The sequence below is a fragment of the Artemia sp. Qi Xiang Cuo genome, chromosome 19, assembly GCF_049724085.1.
Source record: "Artemia sp. Qi Xiang Cuo chromosome 19, ASM4972408v1, whole genome shotgun sequence".
Taxonomy (NCBI): domain Eukaryota; kingdom Metazoa; phylum Arthropoda; class Branchiopoda; order Anostraca; family Artemiidae; genus Artemia; species Artemia sp. Qi Xiang Cuo.
The window spans coordinates 41,232,751-41,258,766 of record NC_142812.1 but is presented as its reverse complement, the minus strand read 5'-3'; the positions used below and the strand labels follow the sequence as shown (position 1 = coordinate 41,258,766).

General features: G+C 34.8%; 1 protein-coding gene across 2 annotated transcripts in view; it reads left to right on the top strand.

The window, feature by feature from the left end:
- Positions 1-26,016, top strand: part of LOC148940846 (dipeptidyl peptidase 1-like) — a 91,738-nt gene that overhangs the window by 57,240 nt on the left and 8,482 nt on the right. The window contains exons 4-7 of one of the 2 annotated variants that reach the window (XM_089104789.1): positions 7,664-7,806; positions 9,689-9,794; positions 22,582-22,596; positions 24,661-24,769. In XM_089104789.1, the coding sequence (XP_088960915.1) occupies positions 7,664-7,806; positions 9,689-9,794; positions 22,582-22,596; positions 24,661-24,769 (373 nt within the window). Of the gene's footprint in view, positions 1-7,663; positions 7,807-9,688; positions 9,815-15,024; positions 15,212-22,581; positions 22,597-24,660; positions 24,770-26,016 lie in introns of both variants that reach the window. The other variant, XM_089104788.1, reaches the window with a different exon arrangement.

Below are 26,016 nucleotides of genomic sequence, written 5' to 3'. Positions count from 1 at the left end.
TACTAGTGATGAACTATCCAGGTAACAATTTAATGCTAATAAACGTATATGCAAATATGCCTGGAGAGAGATTTGCACGAAGGAAGAGTCGTGTAAATAACATCAATTGTGCAAGAATTATTATTGTAAGTATGAATGTAGTGTCCCTGGGTGCAAACTCTTGCATTCCAGGGTTTGTGACAGTTATAGAAGTGGGCTTTGCTTCGGTGAATTTCAGTCAAATCCACTTGAAATATGGATTCAAATATTTTAAAAAGCCCTTAAATAGTGCGGAAAAAAATTTAAACCCACAGTCAGCACCCCCTCCAATTCCTTCTCTCATCAGTTTGGACCTGTCAAAAAACGATTTACATCAAACCTTCCCACCATTACATCAAAGGTCAGTGAGATACTACGAGCAGTTCAGCTCAATGAAAACAAATTCCCCCCCTCCAACAGTGCCAAGAAAACTCTGTCAAAAAACGAGAGTCACCGAGCCTGTCATGTAACACACCAGTGTCCATTGAAGCACCACCACCAGCTTATTCCGGGGAATTTAAGACCCCCACCGTGCTCTTTCATCACAAAGAAGATCCCACTTCCATCCATTTGGGTTATGGAAGCGTCGAATTACGTGACTCTAGTGTAAACCTGTGTTTTAGTATTAACTTATGTCCCCCCAAATCCCTACTTAATAATATCCCCGTGATTTGTCCTCTGTCCTCCTTTTCTCTCAGGCCGGGTCCAGCCCTGCCTTTTAATCTTGCTTCTCAAACGAATCCCAGCCTTCATCCCGAAAAAGTTGCCTCTCCTCTCCCAGATCCACGGTCCTTCCACCCCCAATTGCCTCCCACAAGTAACAAACAAAAAACTGCCCTCTTTAGTAACCGTTTTACTTTCCCAAAGTTGCTTGTTACGCACGCCGAAAGCCTGAATTTTGACAAATTGATCGAGCTAGAGGCCCTCTGTCAAGTATACAAAACTGATGTAATTGCCGTAACTGAGGTCCAAGCACAGAGCCCATATTTATTAAAAATTAATAACTACTCTCAATTCATAAAACTTTGTCCCCATGATCAACCCTTAGATAAAAAGGGAGATGGAATACTATCATATGTAAATAATTATCTCTTTCCTAAATCAATTCATACTCCAAATCTTTCAGATTACGATGACATCCTTTGAACAAGTGTAAGACCCAAAGTCTTACCACGCCCCTTTAATTTGATTGTGTTTTGCTGTTTCTATTATTCCACGAACCAAAACACTGTACAAAGACAGCGATTCTACCAACAACTGCATAGCAGTGCCGATTTCATCCTATGCAAAGTCCCAAATGCCGGTATTTTCTTAGTAGGTGATGCTAATGATCTGAAGTTAAATCCCCTTTGTAGTCCCCTAAACTTAAAACAAATAGTAAAAATACAAACAACAAAAGGAAATTCAACGCTTGATTTGATTTGCACCAATAAGCAGGTTTTCTATACCCCTCCTGTCCCCTTGCCTCCGTTAGGAGGAAGTTACGATTTTTGTTCATTAACGAAGCCTCTCAATAGCTTTAATCATACTTTTTTTGTTACTGAGTTCTCTTATTGCCCAATTTCCAATGATGGCCTTTACGAATTTGGATCTTGTATTACCAATAAAAACTGGCAGGCCTACAAATTAAAAAATGACATTAATTTTTAAGTCACTAAATTCCAAAATCTGTTTAAAAGGAAATACATAAATTCCTTGCCTGAGAAAAAAGTAAAAATATGTTCTAATGACAAACCATACATTACTAAGCAACTGAAAAAACGAATTAAAGTTAAATTGAATCTACTGTAGAGCTGTAAACTATCCAAAACCAACTCACTGCGTAAATATATAAAAAAAGAAATACGTAAATCAGCTTCTTCATATTACAAATGCAAAGTCTATGATTAATTTTATACAAAGCCAAAACAGTGGTATAATATAATAAAAAAAAATTGTGGAAAAACACAAAATAATATAGACTTTCATTTTCAAGAAAACTCTTCAGTTACAGCCAATGATCTGAACAAGCTTTTTACTTCTTTAGTTCAGAACCTCCCTCCCCTTTCTTTTGACACTCCTTATGATTTGTGTTCTCTCAATTTTCCCGTTATTTCGCCCTCAGATGTGGAGGCAAAAATTAAGAACATTAAAAAGTGTAGTAGGCTACATGTCCATTAGACATCCTGATTGCACTAATTAAAGCCTTTGCCAACTATGTTTCAGATCCTCTTTTCTTACTTTCTAATGAAATCACCTCTGCTGGTAAATTTCCAAATTGTTGGATATTAAGTTTTATTAATCTCATAAAAAAAGAAAGGTAATAATCAAGATTTTAATGGTGTCTGTCCCATTGCTCTTACTCCAGTTTTTTCTAAGTTATATGAAAGCTTTTTAGCTTAGTGGTTGAAAGTAAAAATAATCCCAAATGTTGACCAAAGACAATTCGAAAACCTACGTTTTACATCTACTACCCACTATCTTGTTCTCATTATGGACACAATATGCAACACACTCGAAAAACACAATACATGGCTCAATGTTATCGCTGTTGACTTACAAAAAGCTTTTGATTTAATCAACCACAATATACTATTAGAAAAGATATCTTATGACTTTCAATTTGAACTTAATTTAATTAGAATAATTGCGTCTTTCCTCTCTAACACAACGCAAGTCGTGAAATACCTGGATGTATATTCTGATCCCTTCCAATTTATAATGGTATGCCCCAAGGAACCGTCTTAGGTTCTATTTTGTTTCTTACAATGATAAACAACCTTGGTGTTTATTTCCCGGATAGATGGAAATTCGTTGATGATCTAACTGTCTTAGAGACATGTTCCAAAAATTCCAAAAGCAACCCAATGTACATCTTGGAATCAATATCAGCCGAAGCTCTTACTGATGATATGAAAGTCAACCCTTTAAAGTCAACTGTTCTTACTATTAATTTCCTTAAAACTCCCCCTTCTTTCTCCTGTCCAATCCCCCTGAAATGTCCGTTACCAATATGAAATTACTGGGTGTTACCATCTCTAGCGACTTAAAATTGGACTGTCATATTAATGACATCTTGAAACGCGCAAATGCCACATTTTCCCTCCTTAAGCTCCTTAAATGCCCTAAATTTTAAATGCCCTAACTCGCACTGTTTAAGGATTTTCCCGTTATTTTTACGCCCAACCCTTGCGTAAGCTTGTCCTGTTTTGCATCCTGGCACTTCCATTGAATTGTTGAACAGAATAGAAGTAGTACAAAAAGGTGCCTAAGAATTATCTTCAATGAGGGTAAAGTACCTTATATTTCGCTTCTTAGGAGAGCTAACCTTGTCACCCTTAAAGAAAGGAGACCAAAAATTACCTTGCATTTTGCTAACAATGCCCTTCATAACCCTCGAACCCCTCCCCTTTTCCCCGGTCCATATTCACCCCTTCGACCCCGCGTGGTGTTTCAACAAACACCACTCGTCTCGCCCCCAGAAGATTTTGCACTGAAAGATACACAAGAAATTTTTTTTCTGATCTCCTTCACATTTTTAACCAGTGAATCTCCGCTGCCTCCCCCCCCCATCACTCACTCTTTACCTCCAATTTATTAATTTTATTTCCTCATATGCAAATTTGGGGGTTTTATATTTTTTTTTGTTAGTAAACAACAAACTTATGTTTTTGTTTTAATTCTACTTTATCCCCTTGTTAATTTTACGAGTTTTTTGTTGTTTTTTTTGGGGCATTTTTGCTTACTTGACATTGGCCTTCTAATTTTATGAGTTTACTTTGTACTTTGTTTTGTTTTTAACGTTTTTAAGTATATGACATTGACCCTTTTAGAATTTTCTGTTGTTGTTTGATTGTTTGTTTTTGTTGTTCTTTCTTCGTTGTATTTGACGCTAAAGTGCGAATTCGGCCCTTTTGGGCTTGTGATAGCCATTTTTCAGCAATAAATCTTATCTTATCTTATACCGGTTCATTTTAATTTTTTAAGGGAGAAGAGGTCGATTCCTGACCCCCCCCCCTAGTATTTGCCTGATTGCGAATATCCTGTTTGATTTCAATACTCTGCTACTAAATTAGATTGCCTATTAATTTTTACTTGAATGATAGGCTAATTGAATATTCATGTTTGTTAAATTTATTAATTTTACTGTTTTTGGCTAACTGAAATCTCTACCTTTTATGTCGCATAATATGCAAACGTGGCTTATGTTCAGCTGGGTGTAGCCACTTTTAAATAGAATCTAATCTTATATTGGTCCAGTAAAATTAACCAAGTTATATTTTTTCTTAAATTTCCGGTAGATGGTATTCTGATTTATGTCCATAGAAAAGTCAGATGGGGATTGTTTGAAGAATTTTATTTGATGTCACTGATTTATTATATGTCACAAATTATTTGAAGTGTTTTATCTTTTTTACATTTTACCTTTAAGGTCTTTCGTGACAGCTTACCTTGGTGATACAAGATATTCCCTCTGATTGAATAGTAGAAGAATAATTTGAAATCGGTCTGAGCAGCGATATACGAGTAATCCTTTTAAAAAGAATTCAACTTTTCATTTTGGATAGGATTAGTCTTGCACAATGTGTCTCTGGGGGCTGCTCCCAGAGAAATAGATGTCTGTGGTTGTAGCTAAATTTAACTTAACATTGTTCATTTATTAGTATGATCATCTTTTACTAGGTTGCAGCTGTTGCTACAACCACGAAGTAAACATGAATAAATGTATTTACCAATAGAGATACACATTATTTAAAAAATACATGAAAAGCAAAAAATACAAGACTTCACGGCTTTCTTTGGATGCCAGTATCTGCTTTATATAGCCTATATCACTGAATGGGGATAACAAAAACTGAATAGATTTAAATTACTTTAAAATTAATTTAGCATAAAAATGAGAGAAGACAAAAATTATTGTTATCATTCTCTTTTTCCCGAAGAAAAAAATATATTGTTAATTGTTTTCTGTGAAAAATCTTCGTTCAGTTTATGATTGCTTGTTGTAGGCGTGCTTCTATTGATGTTATAGCTGAAATCAAGGGCGTCTGAATCTTCATTGAAGAGAGAAGGAGGTATGGGGAAGGGGTAATCCAGCTTCAAGGTTTAATAAGAATTTCTGATATTTTAATGTAATATCTCGACGTTTAACTGGAGTTTTCTGAAGATTTTATTGAGTTTTATTGGCTGACTTTGATTAGGTACTGTGAACTAAAGCAAATTAAAATTGGCTTAGGAAGTCTTTCGCTTCAAACTGAATTTCGCTTCAAACAGTTTGACGCGTTTGATGATTTTTTATTTATCTACAACACATCCTTTTGTAAAGTCGTCAACTAGATTGGTTTCATAGGGTTTGACCCTCTAACCTGGCTAACTGTCTAAGGTGAATAAATCCTCCAGAAGACTCCTTTCTATCCTGTTTGAAGGTTGCACAAATAAAGTTGGTTTATAAGGGTAATATCACCGATGGCGCTGGAAATCATTGACCAATTTCGGCACTTCTAAATTATGTCCAGAGTTTTTGAAAATGTATAAACTTGTGGTTTTATTGACATTTAGTAGCTAGTACGGTATCCTCTCAAACACTTTTCAGTTTTAGAAGAAAATACGGAACTGAACAGCCTAGAAGGCACCTGAAAAGCGTAATTGATGGTACTTTCAATAGGTTTATCGGGTAGCAGTCTGTTCTCTGAACCTCACGAAAATATTTGACATGACATATATCTTCATATATCTGACATATGTCGTCAAATTTTACTTTTGAAATGCCTTTCTTGTGGATGTTAGTTAATTGTGAACTAATTATCGTGTGTATAGTTTGCAATCAATCTTAGTCAACTGACCAACAGCAAGAAGACTTTCCTTATCGCGGAGGTGTAGAATTCCAGAAACTAACTCTGGGAGCTGGAGCAGTTGGACAATTTGTGTAAAGGGCTGGCACTCTCTTATGTCTATGGTTCCTTCAGCATAACTCTTGTGCTCCATTTTACTTCATTTTATGTCCGTCTTGTTGCGGTCTTTGTCAGATCTTATGAAGTCTGTATGTAGCGATAAATCTTCGTTTCTGCTAAAATGCAAAGTACCTTGCAGCTTTTGCCGTTCAATCAAGGTGCCAGAACCTGCTTAAGTCTTCTGCTACGATTGCAATTATCATAATGTTAGTTTTGTGTCCAGATGCTGACATAGCCTACAGTTCCTAGATAAGGCCATCAATTGAACGTAAACATAGTCGTAGGGTTGAGGCATTGGAATGTAGGAGATTACCAGAACCATCAAGTAAACGTTCCCGTATGCTTTGTTTTCTGTTCACGAACCTTTCTGGTGAGATGTTTGTCGGATTCATTTCGGGAAGAGTCTTCAAATTTTCGGTGAGATACAAAATTTTGGTAACTTTCCTGAGGTATGTTCTGGTACAGTCTAGTAGACTACTAATCCAACTTCTAGTTGACTTCTCCGAAACAATTTACGATTGATTCCTTGAGTCATGTTGCTTTAGGTTCTTTAAACATGTTATCTGTAGAGTTCTCTAATAAAAAAATTTATGTAGATTCTCTTATCCAAAATATGGTAAATCAAGTTTCGATACAACCTTTGGCCAGATTGTGGTTCCCCTGAGTCAAGTTCTGGTAGATTCCCTGAGCGGAATTCTGGCAGATTCACCGAGTAGAATCTGGAATCTGGTACAATCTTGCGAAAATTATTAAGGTCAGGTATATTTTACAAATTGTGACCTTCCGGGAGGAGGAAGAACCTCTCCATGCTCTGGAGTTGTAGCTTCCTAGTAAACGCTTTTTCTGTCGCTTTACTTTATTGTGTTATGTGTGCTTGTTTAGAATCTTTTCATAAAACGTAACTTCTGCTTTTATTTTGTAAAAGCAATTTTTGTACTTATGTTTTGTCTTATGTAATCTTACAATTTTTGTACTTATGTAATCTTATCTTAAGAATGTGTAAAAAATAAGAAACACCTTTCGTTATATCAGTTGTCTAAAGTGGCGCTCAGATGCGTTTCTAGTTACACTTGATTATCTAGATACATATCTATCAAGACATGAATATCAAGGCAGGCCTCTGTTTTTTACATGTAGAATTCGATTCGTGTCTGCAATAAATTGCAGCTAAGCATCGAGTTCTAGTGTTCAAAACTCTGTGTCTAGGATTTCCAATTTCAACCAATATTCTTTTGGTCAATCTTCTTTTGATTTCGACCAATCAAACTTCAAGCTTCTTTTGTACTATATTTATCATCTTCGTTTAAGAGCAGCGTTCACATATATGTCTGACTGAACTTCCATGCTCAAACAAATGTATGACCAGACATGCCTGTCTAGGCATAGAAGTCTTGCTAGACTTGTATGTGAACGCTGCTTAAAGGTCGCCGTCAGTCACTACTAATATGTTCTGTACAATCACTTGCCATGGTATATATTTCAAGTAGCACCAGTAAAAAAAAAAAGGACAGCCTATTGTATTTTTTTCTTTCTTTTTTAAATCTTATCATGAGATTCAAAAAGGTAAGGAGTCCGAAAAGACTTAGAATCCCTCTTTCTAAGTAAGCAAAATTACGTATTTGATTTCTATTGTAACTAATTTATTTTTTTCATTAATTTATAGTCAACGATTGTTTTTACGAGAATTTGAATTGAATTTGTTCTGTGGCTTTTAGGCTGATGATTCGTTTGTGTACTATGGTAGTTCTGGCTTTGTAAAGCAGATCAATGAGATGCAGAAATCTTGGGTTGCAAAAGACTACACTGAATTCCATGGTCTTACTAGCGAAGAACTGCTAAAAATGAAAGGAGGAAGAAGGTATGTATTAATCTGTCGTCCCAGAAAGAAAAGACGAATTTTGAATAAACTGAGTTTATGGTAACTAGTATTTTAATGAATCCATCTGTCGTGTCTATGTATGGTCTGTTTTTGGAATTAATTTCCAAGTCAAGTATGGTTTTCCACGAAGGGCTTGAGTTTTCCGACCACAGGCAAAATGGGTCAATCTGCCTCATAAAGAAAACAAAGATCTTCAAACACCCTGGGAACATGTCAGTCACTATTTGTGTAATTGAGCAGAATACTCCTTTATTTATTTATATCCCCCAAAATCGAGGAGTATATAAAATACATAAATGAAATTACAAAAGAAATACTTCAAGAAGTCAAACAAAGCATAAGAGAAAAACGAAAACAAATATATAAAACATTTTTTAAATTCTGCAAAAAAGGAAAAGGTTGTGCATAAAGAGAAACGAGTCCGTTGTCTGATTAGCCCGATTACTTATTCTTAGCGATACGTAGAATGACTTCAGTGGTTAGAAACAGTCTGGATTAGTTATTGCATAAGCTACACGTGCTAACCCAGAATAAAAGGATTAGTGATTAGGAGTGACGTCACATCTAAGCAAACAATTCATCATTTCAAAAATGGGGAAAAATATATAAAATTATTTGCCGAGAGCAAAAAGAGACAGAGCTAGTGAAAAGTGGCACACCTGCAAGGATCCGTAAATTAGCTATGTTTACATTGGAGTACACATGGTCGTTATTGTTATTGTCCTAACTGTCCATGATCGGTTCAGCTAGCATGTGGGTTGAGAAGTATTTTTCGACTCTTACAGATCAAATCTGGTGACGTTAGGGTTAGCGGGATAAGTCGGATAAGGGATGATTGAACGAACTTTAGTCTATACGTTCGGATATCTTTGTGGAACGTAGATTTTAAGACAAGCATCAGCACAAAACCTATATGAGCCCAATAGAGCCCGTTTTTCTATTCCAGATGCTAATTTTCAGAAGAAGAAGAAGATAAAATTTTGTAGTTAAATTGCTATACTATTGTGCAATTAATTTTAAATCCATTACATTTTAATAATCATTTAATCTAGTGCGTAGAATGGCTTGCGACTGCTTGGTTATTTGGGTTTATCCCTTCAAGCTAAGGCCTGTTTTTCAGATGCAATTCTTAAATGAAGCAAAGTTTATTCTAAGAGATAAGGTCCAATGGTTTCTCGGCTTCCCTTTTAAGCCTAAAATGTGGCGTCTCTCTTTCTCTCTCTCTCTCTCTCTCTCTCTCTCTCTCTATTTCTCTCTCCCTATTTCTCTCTCTCTCTCTCTATCTCTCTCTCTCTCTCTCTCTCTCTCTCTCTCTCTCTCTCTCTCTCTCTCTCTCTCTCTCTCTCTCTCTCTCTCTCTCTCTCTCTCTCTCTCTCTCTCTCTCTCTCTCTCTCTCTCTCTCTCTCTCTCTCTCTCTCTCTCTCTCTCTCTCTCTCTCTCTCTCTCTCTTTCTCTCTATTTCTATCTCCCCCTCTCTCCCCTCCCCCCTCTCTCTCTTTCCTCTCTCTCTCACCCTCTCTCTCTCACCCTCTCTCTCCCCTCTCTCTCCCCTTTCTCCCCTCTCTCTCCCCCTCTCTTCCCCTCTCCCCCTCTCTCTCTCCCCCTCTCTCCCTCTCTCTCTATCTCCATCTCTCTCTCCCCATCTCCCCCCCCTCTCTTTCTCTCTCTCACTCTATCTCTCTCTTCTCTTCTCTCTTTTTTCTCTATTTCTCTTCAGCCATTACTCTCTGTCTCTATCTCTCTATGTCTCTATCCGCTGATACGACACTATCTAATGCATTTTTTTTAGGCAAAGGCGCGAGCAAACTATCTTTTTTATAATGCCTCTTTTGATGAAATCTAATATTCTTTTCTCCCACAGGTCGGCTGTAATTAATCGACCCAAACCTGCACCTGTTACCAAGAGTTTTAAGTTACGTGCATCTTTTCTTCCCGATGAATTTGATTGGAGGAATGTAAGCGGTGTTGATTATGTGTCACCAGTGCGGTAAGAACTTTGTTTTTATTTTCAATTCTCTTTAAAATACAAAATTGACAACGATAGGAGAACACAAGCCTGACCTTTAGGTTGAGGAAGGTCAAGGAGTGACGGGGCAGGAGGGATTGTCATGAGGGACGGGGCAGGATATAGTAGCAACAAATGAAAACTGAAATTCATATGGCAGAATTTATCAAAGAAGATGTCTCCCCTTCCCCTCGCTCTCTCCTTTTCTGTTTACGTATGGCTGAGGCCATGCCTAAGTCTTAGGGGAATTTAGTTCCTGAGGAACCCTTTTAGGATATATTCTCCATCCTTTTGTTTTAAATTTGCCAATTTTTTCCCTAGAATATGCACTCTTAGATGGCACTAGATGGCACTAGATTCCCTAGATGGCACTCTTCTGCTGCCTTTTGATAAATATAATGTAGATCTCTATTATTGTAATTGGTATGGAATACTCTTTGTATAGCATGTTTTGTGGTACCAGTTATTACGAGAAAACTTGTAATTTGGCCATTCAATTGAGTTGAAAATAATTGTCTTGGAATTTAAAATAGCCTTCTGGCAATCACTTTTTCTGTGAAGTGGTCCACTTGGCAATTGTTTTCTAAAGGAAGCTTACATATGGAATTTTAAAAAATGGGAAATTTTTTTAGAAAAGAAAATTTTGTATCGATCAACTGTTTTTTTTTTCATTTGGCCTGCTTTATCCAGTTTTTGGATTATCGACTATCGAAATATGCCATTGGCGGGAATCCAGATCAAAGCTTCCTATCAGGGGTATCCCAAGTAGGGGTAGGGATTCACTAAAATCTATTTTATCAGTTGTAACTTTTTGTTAAAAGTTAGGCATTGATTCCCTTTAAACAGGGTTCAAATGGTTGGAGGGTTCCAATGAGTGTGTTCCTGGCAATTCCTGACACTATCCCTCCTCTCTGATCTGTTGACTTAATATATGTATCTGTCATATCATTGTAGATTAATGTAAAATTAGCAATAAGCAAACCTTATTGATTATGTTATAGTAAACCGAAGACTAACAGGATGAATACAACATACTAGTATATATAATAGTACTGCTATTGATGTAAAAAGTAAAGATCACCATTTAGTAGTGTCTAGGGTTAATTTAAAGCTAAAATTTCGGAAGGGTAACTACCTCCCGGGAAGTTATGATGTTGGTAGACTCCAGGATGAGAATTCCAGGGAAACATTCCTGGAATGTTTGAATTGAGTTGAATGTTTGAATTGAGTTGGGAAACATTCTTGGAATGTCTTGGAATGAGTTGAATACTAAACTTGAGAGTTTAAAATTTGATAATGTGGAAGATAATTGGAATAATTTTAGAAAAACAACTTGTGAAGTTGCTGATGGTGTCTTAGGGAAGAAAGTTAGGGCTGCAGCTAGGAATAGTAGTGAAAAATCTTTATGTTTAATAGAGAGGATAATGGGCTTCTGTAGGAATTATTGGACTGGTGGGTCGTAGGGAAACAAAACAAATGTATAGCAAGTGGAGAAAGCATTAAAATATGAAATAAGGAGGTGTGAAGTGGATGCCATGGTTAAATTGTCGAGGATCTGGAAGATGCAGCTTCCATAATAGTAAAATATTGTACTGGCATGTTAATAAACTGAGATGGAGTAGTCAATCCGGACATATCCCAGTTAAAGATAAGAACGGGGCCACAATTAGTGATAAGGGAAGAGTTAAAGAGAGATGGGCAGAATATTTTGGAATGTGCTAAACCGAGATAGAGTTGCAGGGAAAGATCTAGAGGAAAATAAAAAAATTTGTGATACCTTGGATGGGAAGGAAGATTTGTTTTGTGGGGAAAAATTAGCGACACTACTATAAGGATTTAAAAATAAAAAGGCTCCAGGTGCTGATAGTAAGGTAAATGATTTTCTTGAATATGGTGGCTCTAAGGTTAGAAATAAGTGACTGAAAATTATGAATATGATTTTGAAAAAGGGGAAGTACCTAATGATTTTAGGAAAACCTTAATTAAACCACTGTATAAGAATGGTGGTAAGAGTGAGTGTAGTAATTACTGAGGCATTAGTCTGGTCTCTTTAGGTAGCAAATTACTTAGTAATATGATACTTTTTAGATTTAGAGATGCTGTAGACAAAGTTTTAAGAGAAGACGGCGCGGTTTTAGAAAAGGTAGAAGGTGCGTCGACCAATTTTTCACTCTTAGGTTAATAATTGAGAAGTGCTTAAGTTTTCAAACACCTTTGGTCCTCAATTTTATAGATTCTGAGCAAGCGTTCGATTTTGTCGACAGAAGAGCCTTAGCAAAGGTCTTATCCTTATATAGTGTACCAGACAAATACACTAAAGTGTTTAGCGATATGTGCGAGAAATAGGGTAAACTGCTGGTTTTGAAATAAGAAAATAAGGTAGGTAAGTAGCTGGTTTTGTTTTAAGTCAGAAGTTAAGCAGGGTTATGTTCTATCCCCCCTTATATGGATCATTTTGATGGACTTTGTCCTAAGGAGCGCAGGAAAGGAAATGGGAGACTACGGAATCAAATGGCGTGGAAAAACTCTCCTGGTCTTAGACTATGCTGATGATTTAAGCATCCTAAATGAAAGTCTGAGCAAAATGAATGGACTTTTATAGGTTTTGCGAGTTCAGGGTGCTAGAACAGGTTTGAAAATTAATGTTAAAAAGAATAAGTCACTAAGGTTAGGGATAAGTGAAGATGAAAAAGGACATTCTGTAAAGAAAATTTGATCTGGTGGGCAGCTTCACTTACCTTGGTAGTATTATTAGTAAAGACGGTAGGAGCAGTGAAGATGTTAAAAGTAGAATAGCTAAGGCCCAGAGCGTTTTTTCAAAGTTAAAAAAAAACTTTGGAAGATTAGGAAAATAAGTCTGCAAACTAAGATCAGAATATTGGAAGCTACAGTGATGACAGTGGTCAAATATGGCTCCGAAGCATGGGTGCTCTTAAAAGCGGATGAAGATTTGCTAGATATCTTCCAGAAAAATTGCCTACAGATTGTTTTGGATACCTGGCTGACTGACCGTATTTTAACCAGAAGGCTGTACGAAAAATGTGGTTCAATCCCGCTTTCTAGGACTATAAGGAAAGAAAGGTTGAGGTGGCTAGGGCACGTTCTGCGGATGAAGGATGACAGATTGCCGAAGATTGTCCTTTTCAGCCAACCGTCTAGGGCTAAACGGAAAGCAAGTCGTCCTTGTCTGGGTGGGAGGATGTCATAAAGAAAGATATAAAGGAAATAGGAACTTCCTGGTAGGGTGTAAAGAGAGTGGCTTTAAATAGATTGGGACGGAGGAGGAACGTGTGGAGCTGTGTTGGCCTCAGGCGGTTTGGTGCTACGGTGAGCTGTTAGTAGCAGTATAAAACCATTTGGCTGACATCAAATATAAATATTAAGAAATCGGGAGTGATAGTGCTTACTTTGAGTCAATAAAAAAAATATTCAAAATGACTGACGAATTAACAGCCATGATTCTCAATTTCTACTTAGCCTGTACTCGAACTTCATCTCCAAATAGTATGATGAGAGGGGAAACCCAGAGAGAGGAAGGAAACTGAGGCTCGTGTTCAAGAAAACGGCTCGAAAGCATGGACTCGTCTGTGATATAGTGTTGATAGCCGTTTTTCTACAAGTACGCAAACTCACCTCCATCTGTAGAAATTTCTGGTGTTGTCCTCCCTTCCCCACTGTCCAATTTACAAAACAGACATGAAGGCCCACATCTCGTTCTTATTATATTAAGGTTGTCACGCCACTTACTGAGTATTTTAGTAATGTACTCAGACCGTGCAGTTCGATTTGGAACGATCTTTATGGGAACATTTTTCCTAAAAGTTTCTACGTCGTTTTTTTCAAAAGAAGATTCATTATATATATAAAAAGTTGTGATAAAGCGAGCCACAAGAAGATTGGTATATTATATACTTAAAAGTATCTAGCGCCGCGAATCTAGGAATAAAGAAAGAACAATCAATGTTATTTGTTGTTGTTCAGTAAATTCGTAAAGCTAGTTCTAAGAATCAAAATAATCTAAGAATCCCGGTGCCACAAGCAACAGTGCCCCATGGTGTTTGAAGCAGTTAGCACAGGAGCAAGTGCGGTTTTTTACCTCTGATAAAATCTGAACCAATTGATTCAGCTACAGATTTCATAATTTGCGTTTAAAATATTACAATGTCTACATATTTCACGCGTTTCGACGTCCACATATTTCGACGTCCGCATATTTTAACGCGTTTTCTTTAATATCTGTAATCTATTTAAGTGAAAAACAATGTATAAGCTAAATTTTGTTTTGAATTTTCTCTTTCTGCTGGGTATTACCATCAGCGACGCCTATAGTTTTTATCTCCTATTTAACCTATATTAAAGCACTAAGGATTATCTCTTATCAGTTTCCGGTACGCTTTGGCTGTCCTTTTAGACGGCCAACAATTCCTCCAAAATGCTAAAACTACGGAGCAGTATAGCTTCCTGCTGATATATTGTCAGCAAGAGAATCTTCCATCAGAGAAGTTGCAGAATACAAAGAATAGACCTTAGCCTCCCTATTTAATCACATCGATATGGAAGGAAATGTTTGTTTATGCTTTATTGCGAAGAATTTATGAAATGCCAACAAAAATCATCTTGTGTCTGGCGAGACATAATTTTTCGGGAAAATCGCTTTTAAACAGGTAAAACCTGTTATTCTTAAAACCTGATGTTGAAGAAATTATAATGCAAAATATTGTGCGCTTTTTAGAATCCATAAAAAGTTTGGAATTTTAGAAAATCCAACTTAAGCTAAAGAATACAGAACAAACCCAGTTGAATAATATTTTATCGCTGGAATTTGATTTTACGCTTCTATTTCTTTTAAGATTTTTAATGGATCCTTGCAATTTGTGTTTTTCCAATAGTTTAAGCGCGTGCCATAAATTTGAAATCACTTAGCGGAGAGATTATCCCCCCCCCCCCTCCAAAATAATAATAATAATAATTGACGAGCTATTAAATGTTGAAGGCATTTGTTTTGGTGTACCATCTTGGTATTATAAATTTGCCGACGCCAGCTTAATATTGCAGGCTAATACCCTCTTGGTTTCAAAGGAGACGTTAGATGGCGGTTGAATATCTTTAATTCAGTTAGTATAAGTTTCGTTTCTTGTTATTTTTCTAATCTTTCGTGTTTCATGTCGTTTTCAAGCTTATTTTTTTTCTAGTAATCAAGGAAATTGTGGAAGCTGCTATGCATTTTCGTCAATGGGGATGCTGGAGTCCCGTTTAAGAATTTTGACAAAGAATCTGCTACAACCCACTCTTTCAACCCAGGATATTGTTAGCTGTAGTCAATACAGTCAAGGGTGTGAAGGAGGTTTTCCATACCTAATAGCTGGTAAATATGCCCATGTAAGATCTTTTTTTTATTTTCCTTTGTTTTAGCGATTTAGTGTGACAAAGAAACAACTAATAATGTTTTTTTAAAAGCAAAGATATGCGGTCAGACTCAAGGGCGGATCTAGTTCAAAATCTTAAGGGGGGGGGGGCACTGTGATAATGCCGCTAATAATTTACCAAATTGACAGGTTTATTCAAAATAAGGGTGAAAAACGCGGAATGAGGGTGGCGGAAAAAATCTTGAGGAGGGTCGGGGTCTGGCCTCCCCTCCAGTGTTTGGATTTGCCAATTGCCAGATTCAATAGGAATGACAACTCATTTAATTTTGTTTAGCTCCCTAACAAAACCTGTTTAAATAATTTCTTAGACAACGCTGCTTTTCCATTTACAAAAAAATAAGCGAGAAAAACTGGTTTTAATGTCAACAAACCAGTGAACAAAATTAAAATCAAAACCCGTTTTGTTGAAATTAAAAACCGTTTTTCTCGCTTAATTATTCGTAAAACATGTTTAGCTCCCTAGCGGTCCCATGGATACAACGACGGTATAGCTTGAAGGATTTATGTTGATATTGTTGAACAACAATATGTTTCGACTGAATGCTGTCCATCAGCAGTTGTGTTGTTGTAACCAACAATGGATTTGTGGCAAACAACTGTTCGTAAAAGATACCCACAATCAAAAACGTTGTTTGTAAGTTAATGGTTTTTCTTTTTAAAGGAAATTCTGACATGACATCCAAAAAGGACATTCTGAAACGAAAAAGTAGATGGATAAAGTGTATTTGGTATGCTACCAAACTGGGTTGCAAATAAATAAGCAAAAACCAACACACTATCTTATATTTATGCAACGCAATGACCTATGCATAACCGCATGATAGATACCCCCCCCCCCGCCCCCTACAAATATAAAACAACTACAAAACTTCTTTTACATGGTGCTTCCATGAAAAACAACCACTTAAACATTAAAAATGCTCTTGATTCTCTTCCACCCACTCAAATCAAGAACTAAATGGAGACGAGATGAGGAAACAAGATAAGTTATGGGGTGCTACCATTTCGACTAACTGTCATAAGTACTAAACGTTATAACATTTAAAAGGAAAATTCGTAAGAACCATTAACCGTCATACCATCGACAAATATTTTTTAACTTTATGTAATAGTAATAAGTATATAATAGTTTAGAAACAAATTTAGGCTATATATTTGCACATCAGGGGGGTGGGGGTAAAGCATAACACATATTAAATACATAACCTAACCTAGGTACCTCCCCCCCCTAAACCCCAAAAAATTAAAGTTTAAGAATTTTAAATGTTTTGACGCTTAGTAGTTCTGGCGGATTTTTTTTACGATGACGGTTACATGTTATGCCGCCTTCCCTAAGTTATATACAATCAAATCTGGGAAAACTGATTTAATCTTTATTCTTCTGTAGACTAAAGAAACGTTGATAGGTGGGGAGACCTTTCTATTCCTGATGGTACTGGGAATAATATACATTTGTCTGACCTTTAAAAGGCTTTTAGGGGAGGTTGAGGGGTTATCTTTAATTTTTTTTTTTTTCATTTAGGACGGCAGGCAAAACCGAAAATGTGCATTTATAGACCACGAATTTTGACTTGATATATTTGTTTATTTTATTTTCTGTTAATTAACAACTTGTGTTACAAAAACTTCACATTATCTTATGTCGCCCGATGTGATGTATGTATAACTGTATGCAAGTTAATTCGCATGCAAAAAGAAAAGAAAAAAACTTCTTCTGTGTGGCACCTCCGCTACGACAACTACATATCAAACGGTTCGTGGTAACGAACTGTAAGTAAGGAGGGACCCGGCTCAAAAGTAACCGAAACTCTAAAAATAAACGGAATTTGATACCAATAGATACATCAAAAGAATCGAATTTTTATGCTGATTTCAAATATATAAGTTTCATCAGGTTTAGTGTTACCCTTCAAAAGTTACGAGTCTGAGAATATTTCTCCTATTTTCGAAAAAGGGGGGAACCACCCCCTAAAAGTAATAGAATCTTAATGAAAATCACACCATCAGATTCAGCGTATCAGATAACCCTACTATAAAGGTTTCAAGCTCCTATATGCAAAAATGGGGACTGTTGTATTTTTTGCCAGAAGAAAGGTCACGGATGCGTGTTTATTTATTTATTCATTTTTTTCTTCCCAGGGGTGATTGTATTGACCCAGTGGTCCTAGAATATTGCGAGAGGGCTCATTCGAACGGAAATTCAAAGCTCTAGTACCCTTTTTAAGCGACCAAAAAATTGGAAGGCAACTAGGCCCCCTCCCACGCTAATTTTTTCCCAAAGTCCGCGGATCAAAAATTTGAGATAGCCATTTTGTTCAGCATAGTTGAAAAATCTAATAACTATGTCTTTAGGTTTAAAATTACCCCTACAGTCCCCGGTGGAAGGGCTGCAAGTTGTGAACTTGGCTCATTGTTTACATATAGTATTTGTTATTAGAAAGTATACGATTATTTTGTGGAGGAGGGGGTGCTTGGTGTGGATTTCTAAAAGGATAATCTTCCTTGGGGAGTGAAATTTCTGGGGAGTGAATATTCTAGGGGATATGTTACACTGGCGGGTTTTGATAGAATTACTATACGAAATTCTCCCTAATTGCCTTACATTCTCTTTGCCAAATTTTTATATGGAGATATTCCGGGGGAATTATTCGGGGGCTTTTTTCCGTGCGTTTTGTTTTCTGGGAAATAATTTCCACGGAAGGGGGCATTTCTGGAGTGATCGAGAAACCGATTAGAGATTAAAGTTTTATTCCAATGAAAAAATTCTAAGGAGAATTTTTCAGGGGGAATCGTTCATAAATAATTTTACAGAGAGGGGGGATTCTCAGCGAGGAAGGAACTGTCTGGAGTGAGTTTGACAGGGGAGGGGTGCACTTTATCTTGGATGAAATTTCCACGGAGGAGCTTTCCGTGAGGGGGAGAGGTATATTTCATAGAGGGTGAGCCAGATTTACCTGCATTATTGGAAAAACGAACAGAAATTATGTCCTATATGGATTGTTGCCCTCTCCTCAATACTTTACGCTGAAGTTTGACTGTATACTAAAATTGAAACACAGGTTTAATTAGAAAAAGAAGTGTTTTTTAAAAAAACGCTAACGGTCTTAGCGTAAAGAGCAAGGTATTAAGGAGGGGGCGACCCTTCATATCCGAAATAAATCTGCCAGAAGTAATATGCAAATTGTTCTTTAATTTTTCATGTACGGTGAACCGAAATTGAACTTGTATTAGTTGAAAAACGTTCAGAAATTAAATCAAACGAAATTAAAATTAAACGAAAAAACACGTTTTTTTTTAAAACTGAAAGTAAGGAACGACATTAAAGCTTAAAACAAACAGAAACTATTCCGTATATGAAAGGAGCTGTACCTCATCAACGCCTCGCTCTTTACGCTAAATTTTGACTCTTTCACAAGTCTACTTTTTAAAACAGTAAAAAACTTTAGCTTAAAGAGCGAGGCGTTGAGGGGGGGACAGCCCCTTTCACATACGGTACAATTTCTGTTCATTTTAAGTTTTAATGTCGCTCCTTACTTTCAGTTAAAAAAATAACTGATTTTTTTGTTTAATAAAAGATCTAAAGCTGAACTGGCCAGCCATGACAAAAATAAAGAAATGAATATTAAGACGACAAACGGGTATATGGCCAGCAAAATGAAAGCGAAGAGAAACAACAAAAATCCAACGAATATTTGGTCCATTATAACAAGGCGTCTTCAGCAAAAAAAAAACAATTAGAAACTAAAACTAAAAAAATATATATAAAACTAAAATAGACTAGCATAAAATATGTAATATAAAATTAATTACATTTACAATTTGCAGCTACCTTAATCAAGCCTCGAAAATAACTCAAAAGGTAGCTGTAAATTGTAAATTTAAGTAATTGTATATTATATATTTTATATTAGTCTATTTTAGTTTTATATATATGTTTTAGTTTCTATTTTCTTTTCTTTTTTTAGGCTGAAGACACCTTATTATATACGGGCGAAATATTCGTTGGATTTTTGTTGTTTCTCTTCGCTTTCATTTACTGGCCATAGACCTGTTTGTCGTCTTTATATTCATTTCTTCGTTTTGACAACTACATATTCCTATATGCTCCTCTTGATGTAGCAAACTATGATATAAATAATATGAATATATAATACTATATATAATACATAATAGTAAAACTTTATAATACATAATAATACTAATATAATAAATAATACTATGATACAACATACTCCTCTTGATTCTTTTCCACCCCCCTTAAACCAACAAATAAAATAAAATAAGAAGAGAGTAAAATAAGAAGAGAAAAAAAAGAAAAAAATGAATAAATAATAATATGAACATACAATTCTATACATAATATATATAATAGTAAAACTTTATAATACATAATAATACTAATGCACATAATACTAATATAATACATAGCACTATGATATAACATACTCCTCCTGATTCTTTTCCACCTCGTTAAACCAACAAATAAAATAAGATAAGAGAGTAAAAAAAAAGAAGAGAAAACAAAGAAAAAATATGAATGTATTATGCTATACATAATACATAATAGTAAAACTTTATAATACATAATAATACTAATACACATAATACTAATATAATATATAAAGTATTATGATATAACATATTCTTCCTGATTCTTTTCCACCCCCTTAAACCAACAAATAAAATAAGATAAAAAGAGAGTAAAAAAAGAAGAGAAAACAAAGAAAAAATATGAATATATAATACTATACATGATACATAATAGTAAAACTTTATAATACATAATAATACTAATATAATACATAGTACTATGATATAACATACTCCTCCTGATTCTTTTCCACCCCCTTAAACCAACAAATAAAATAAGATAAGAAGAGAGTAAAAAAAGAAGAGAAAACAATGAAAAAATATGAATATATAATACTATACATAATACATAATAGTAAAACTTTATAATACATAATAATGCTAATACATATAATACTAATATAATTCATAGTACTATGATATAACATACTCCTCCTGATTCTTTTCCACCCCCTTAAACCAATAAATAAAATAAGACAAGAAGAGGGTAAAAAAGAAGAGAAAACAAAGAAAAATATGAATATATAATACTATACATAATACATAAAAGTAAAACTTTATAATACATAATAATACTAATACACATAATACTAATATAATACATAGTACTATGATATAACATACTCCTCCTGATTCTTTTCCACCCCCCTTAAACCAACAATAAAATAAGATAAGAAGAGGAAACAAAGAAAAAAATAAAGAAAGAAAATAAAGACAAGAGAAATCATCCAGAATCCAATCTGAGAAGACTACTGCTTCCTTTTCCATCCAACTATAGTACATTCAAGCTTTCGTATTTCCCATTCACACTAAAAACGCCAAATCCAACTCCAACTATGGCAATTCACGCACTGTCAATTTGACAATTTCGCCACTCGTTCATTCACACAGCTACAGCACTCAGTGCTTCCATTTCTACTAAATTTTAGGGTAGACTAGTTTATTTTGAAAATTTGTCCTTTAATATTTTTAGACCTACTTTAATACTTTATTTTTACTTTAAATTTGGATTTTCTTCTTTTTTTTCCCGAGCATATGGATTTTTGTTACGATAAACTAGAACGGCAGTAGCGGTCTACACTACCCAGTTTTCCAGAAAATTCCAAATGTAGACGCACTAACGAGCGTCTTTAGTGAATTAACTTCTGCGCAATCATCATTAGAAAGGAAAAACAACAGAGGTTGAAAGCAATACTTAATAAACCGTTGAAGGCTTGCAGTCAAGGTAGAGATGTCATCGTGCTTAGCATTTCTAAGGGGCAATTTATATATGAGCAGATAGAACTCGATGAGACGAAATCGGCTGTTTAACGGCTTTCGATTTTTCCACTTGGAAACGTTTTTTTTTTTTTTTTTTTTTGTTTAAGAAAAAACATTAATATCAAAAGCACAAAAAATCGGCAAAAACCAATTCAAGCGTTGTATTTCTACAATTTGAAATTCTTATCTGAAGCTATTTTGCCACTTTTTTGTATTTTAGTCGTCATAATATTTCTTAAAAACATCTTTTTAGTTAAAAAATCCAAAGCTGCCAAACAGCCAATTTTATCTCATCGAGTTCTATTTGCTCATATATAAATTGCTCGGAAATACACAGAAAATGAATAATTAAGACTATGAAAAACATCAAAACTTCCTAAAAATCAAAAATCACGTTTCATCCAAGCACTGAATAATTATAAATGCTGATTCAGCGCTTGATTATCTGAGGCACGCAAGTGGAGGCTGCCCATTCCATTGATTCTACTCAACCAATAGGAAGAGATTTCATCATCGCTTTAGCAACTATGAACCTTACGCATGAACGATAAATTTAAATGTTTAAATTTTTAAACATTTAAAAAATTAAATGTTTTAACTTTAATAACTTAAGTGAATAAAAAATTCTCAAGATTTTAAAGAATAAATATGAGCATATGTATATTAAACTGGCAATACACATTCATTTGTATTTCCTCAGTAGTTTGCAACTTATGTTCTGGCCTGGAGAATTCATAGGGGTTGTGAGCCCTAATCATGTTAATTTCTGCTCGTTTTGAGTTTGACTCGGTTATTTACTGTTATTTCTGTTCGTTTTGGGTTTGATTTATTTATTGACGCTGATTTGTGGTAGTTTCACGCTTGGTAGATTATCTAATTTTGTTTTGCTCATTTTTGGTTTAATGGAGCTGTTTACTATCCTTGAAAAACTTTTTTTCGGGAAAATATTTTGTTCTAATTAATTGTCAGTAATAAATGGAAATATATTGGGAAAAAGACATTTTCATTGAATCACTTTTATTAAAGAAACAATAAGACCGGATGCTTATTAAAATTTCTGAAGGGCGGGACAAATTTTTTGCATAAAAATAAAAAAAAGTCATTTTCAAAATTGTTGCTGGTGTCTAGTAATTACACTAGCTCATCTAGAGTGAAAAGAAAATACTTCCCACGTTTGTTGGGGGAAAAACTTGGGCTTCAAATGGACAAGGAAAAAAATTAGAAATTAAAAGTAAATTTTTCAATTCGATCACCGATAACCAATTTTCACCAATTGCAGGATAAAACCAGGGTACCAAATCAGGAAAATTACAGGAAAGAAAAAATGATTTTGTTCTATCCTCTGTATAAAGATGCGAAAAGGCACTTTTCAAAATGTTAAGGGAAATTTTCGCTTGAGAAAAAACAAAACTCCAATCTAAAGGTATTTTTCAACATTTAGGGGGGTAATTTTACGCCCTTCCCATTCGTTTGCCTGTATATAACATGGTAAAGGAGCCAAATAACTATTCACACACTGATAAATAGTATTATAATTCTTGTGATTTTTTTTTGTTGATTTAGTGACATAACATAAGCAGTTTTAACATAAGCACAACTCAATATAAAAAAAAATCAAAACAAAAATGATGCGTGAAAAAGTGACTGGTCGGATATCATTCATGCCTTTCCTTCGTACCAATTCAAATAAAAACGAGAGTGTTGAAAAAATAGTAATAGAGAAGAAAAAAATAATGCGAAAGAAAAACAAATAATTAAAATATATTCACATGGTCCAGAATATGAGATCTGGCACCTGAATCTATAAATCAAAACCAAAGTTAACTAGTCGAAAAATACAGTCGAGCTTTGTTTTAAACGTCAAAAGAAGATATTTTGGTACACGTAAAAGGTCTCGAGTTGCAAAATAAGTCGTCTTGAACGAATGTTATTAAAAGTCAGCGTAATAAGGTTTTACTTGTAACTTGGAAAGAAGTCAGAAAATGGGGAAACCTTTATGGAATTTGATATTGAAAATCGGGATTTCTAGGGATTTTCCACCAGCCTTTTAGGGATTTGAAAAAATTTCAAGTAGAAACACTGGTAATATAGCATGAGAATCAATTTTTTTTTAACATCCCTATTCAAATAGTAAGCACGATAACATACTTACTTTTGGATTGTGTCCTACTGTTAATTTCACTTAAATACTTTTTCCCACATTAGTGGAATGGAAGCACTGACAAGCACCAATCAACCCATTCGTCATTGTTAGCATTTTCTAGAAACTTCTAGAAACTTCAATACTTATTCATAGTAGATCTTTGCAGATTTTCACAAAACTTCTTCATGTCCTGTATTTTTATAAATCGCACGAAAATTTATTCCAAGTTCGTGTCCTGGATATCGAACAGAATACAAAGATCAGGCATTTACCAGGCAAAGGGGCCGGAGATTAGCACCGCGTGGTTTATTATTATGCGGTAAATATATGAAAAACTTGGTGAAGATAGATCATTAATGCACATATATATAACCAGACCATCTTAAAATTTAACCGTGAACCAGCTAGAAATAGAATAGGAACTTGGGCAGTAGTCGAATATTTTTGGTGAGGGGTTTTCAACCGGAATACATAGGGTAAGATCAACATGGACTCCAGAGGTCCATAGAATATGCATGTGGGTCCATGGGCAAAACAAAAAGTTGGAGGTCTACACTAATATTTTAGTGAATTAAAAAGAAAACAAGCTCGTTATATTTTTTTGTTATTATGAATTTAATGTGATGTATTTTTTGTTTGTTAAAACCATAAATTCGCTTAATAGGTAGCGTTAAGGCAAGGATTCTGATCCCATATCTAGTAAAAGTGTTATTGCTGCTTTTTTAAGAAACGCCAGTTGAATATGAACTATGTAATGTATCATGCATTTACAGTTTCTTTGTTTGTTCTCTGTTAGTAGCGCTTGGCAATATGAAGATCTTCCATTGTATAATGAATGGTTACACAATGTGTATGAAAATTTACAAAATAGGATTATTCACCTACTTATGATGGACATCCATGTTTGGGTTTTGATTCCTTGCGAAGTAAGTGCTGATTATATAGACGATTATCATTGCAAGACCCCCTCATTGAATTACAAAGTGATTATACGTTCATATTTCCAAGTTGTTAGAGAAACTACGAAGTTTGTGCCTGTTTTGAACCACCAATTGGTGTAGGACTGAACTACCAAAGCGAAAATTCATACCTCGATTTGTGTATCAAGTGGGTTCTTTTGTGCTACATCCGTTTGAGATTGGATGTTCCAATCCATCCTCCATTTCAAATTTATTCTTCAACATTACTAAACGTGGCTCAGCTTTTTTTTCTAAGAATGAGATTTATAGGGAAAACATGGATTTTTGAACTTTATCCATCTGCTCCAATATGTCTTGTATCCAGTTTATAAGTCATTTTTAAGCATTGAATATTTTAAATACCCCCCCCCCCCAAAAAAAAATCTTAGTTGGTTAATCTTAGGTGGCTCACCCATTTCAGCTTATCTCTGATATTTTTTTTTTATTTAGGATTTTGGCATAGTTCCAGAAGAATGCACCCCTTATTCGGGAAAAGATAGTGAATGTAACGAGAAAAAGTGCAATCGTCATTATGTATCCAAATTTAGATACGTCGGAGGTACTATATCTGTTTTATTGATATCGCATTCTTACTTCTCACTTTTGAAACATAGGTCTATCAAGATTCCTATGGGGGAGGGGGCTTCTAAAAATGTAGGCTACATCTTTTCCACTACTAGTTAAGGAAAAAATCCCCATTTGTATGTACTCTGCGTATGCCGGTATTCTTAAAATTCTTTGGTGGAATATCATAAAGACAACAGGAAACTACTGGTCTAAGGTCAAAAAAAAAGATTTATTTAATTGATGAATATAAACTTTTCAAAAAAATGAAATGTATTAAAAAATGAATTTTTCATTCTAATTTCAATAAATTTTTTCGAAAAAAAAACAAAAAAACTCAAACTTCCAGTAATTCTTCAGTATTAGCCGAATACGCAACTAATTTCCATCAATACTTTTTCTTTTATTGTGTTCCGTTCACGTGTAAAAGAAATTAATTAACGCAACACTGGTTCACTAATTCAAAATATTATTTCAGCAAACTAAACATATTGCTTCAGAAATTATCAATAATCATTTTAAAGGATTGGTTTTAGCCCTCAATTTTCGATCCTTTTGAATGTAATAGAATCAGAAGGTAATTTATTGGAAAAAAAGTATTCTTTTGAAGTAATGCAACTAAATTGAAAGTCCACAAATGTATTTATTCTAAGAAATCTTTCTTTTTCTACAAATAAGAAAAGCATTTCTTTTGCTGATCATATCACAAATAAAAACAGTGTTCGAAATGCATATATGCACTTTTGGATCTTCTGTCTATTCAAATTAAAAAGACCGTCTTGAAATTCTCATTTCGTATGAGGCTATGTGCGTATGAGGGAGAAGGAGGGGGCATGGAACTTTGAGGGTGTGTCGTGCTGACAGCGTAAAAAATAAATTAATGTTCCTTAATGTTCAGTCGCTTAATGTTAATATACCACAAGTTTCAGTTGCTAATACTATTGTAATAATAAATACAAATTGAAGTGTTCTACCAAAGACAGAATATAACTTGCATAGCAGCTGATTTAAGGGGTTTGTCTATGCCAGCTAAAATTCTATTTTTCACAAACCCAGAACAGGAACATAAACATATCCATTCGAGACTAGTATAAAATTGCATACGAAGTTTTTATGTTGGAATTAAAAATTGCATACGACGTTTTTATATTGGAAAATAAAATTGCATACGACGTTTTTATAATAGAATATAAAATTGTATCCGACGTTTTTATATTGGAATATAAAATTGCATACGACCTT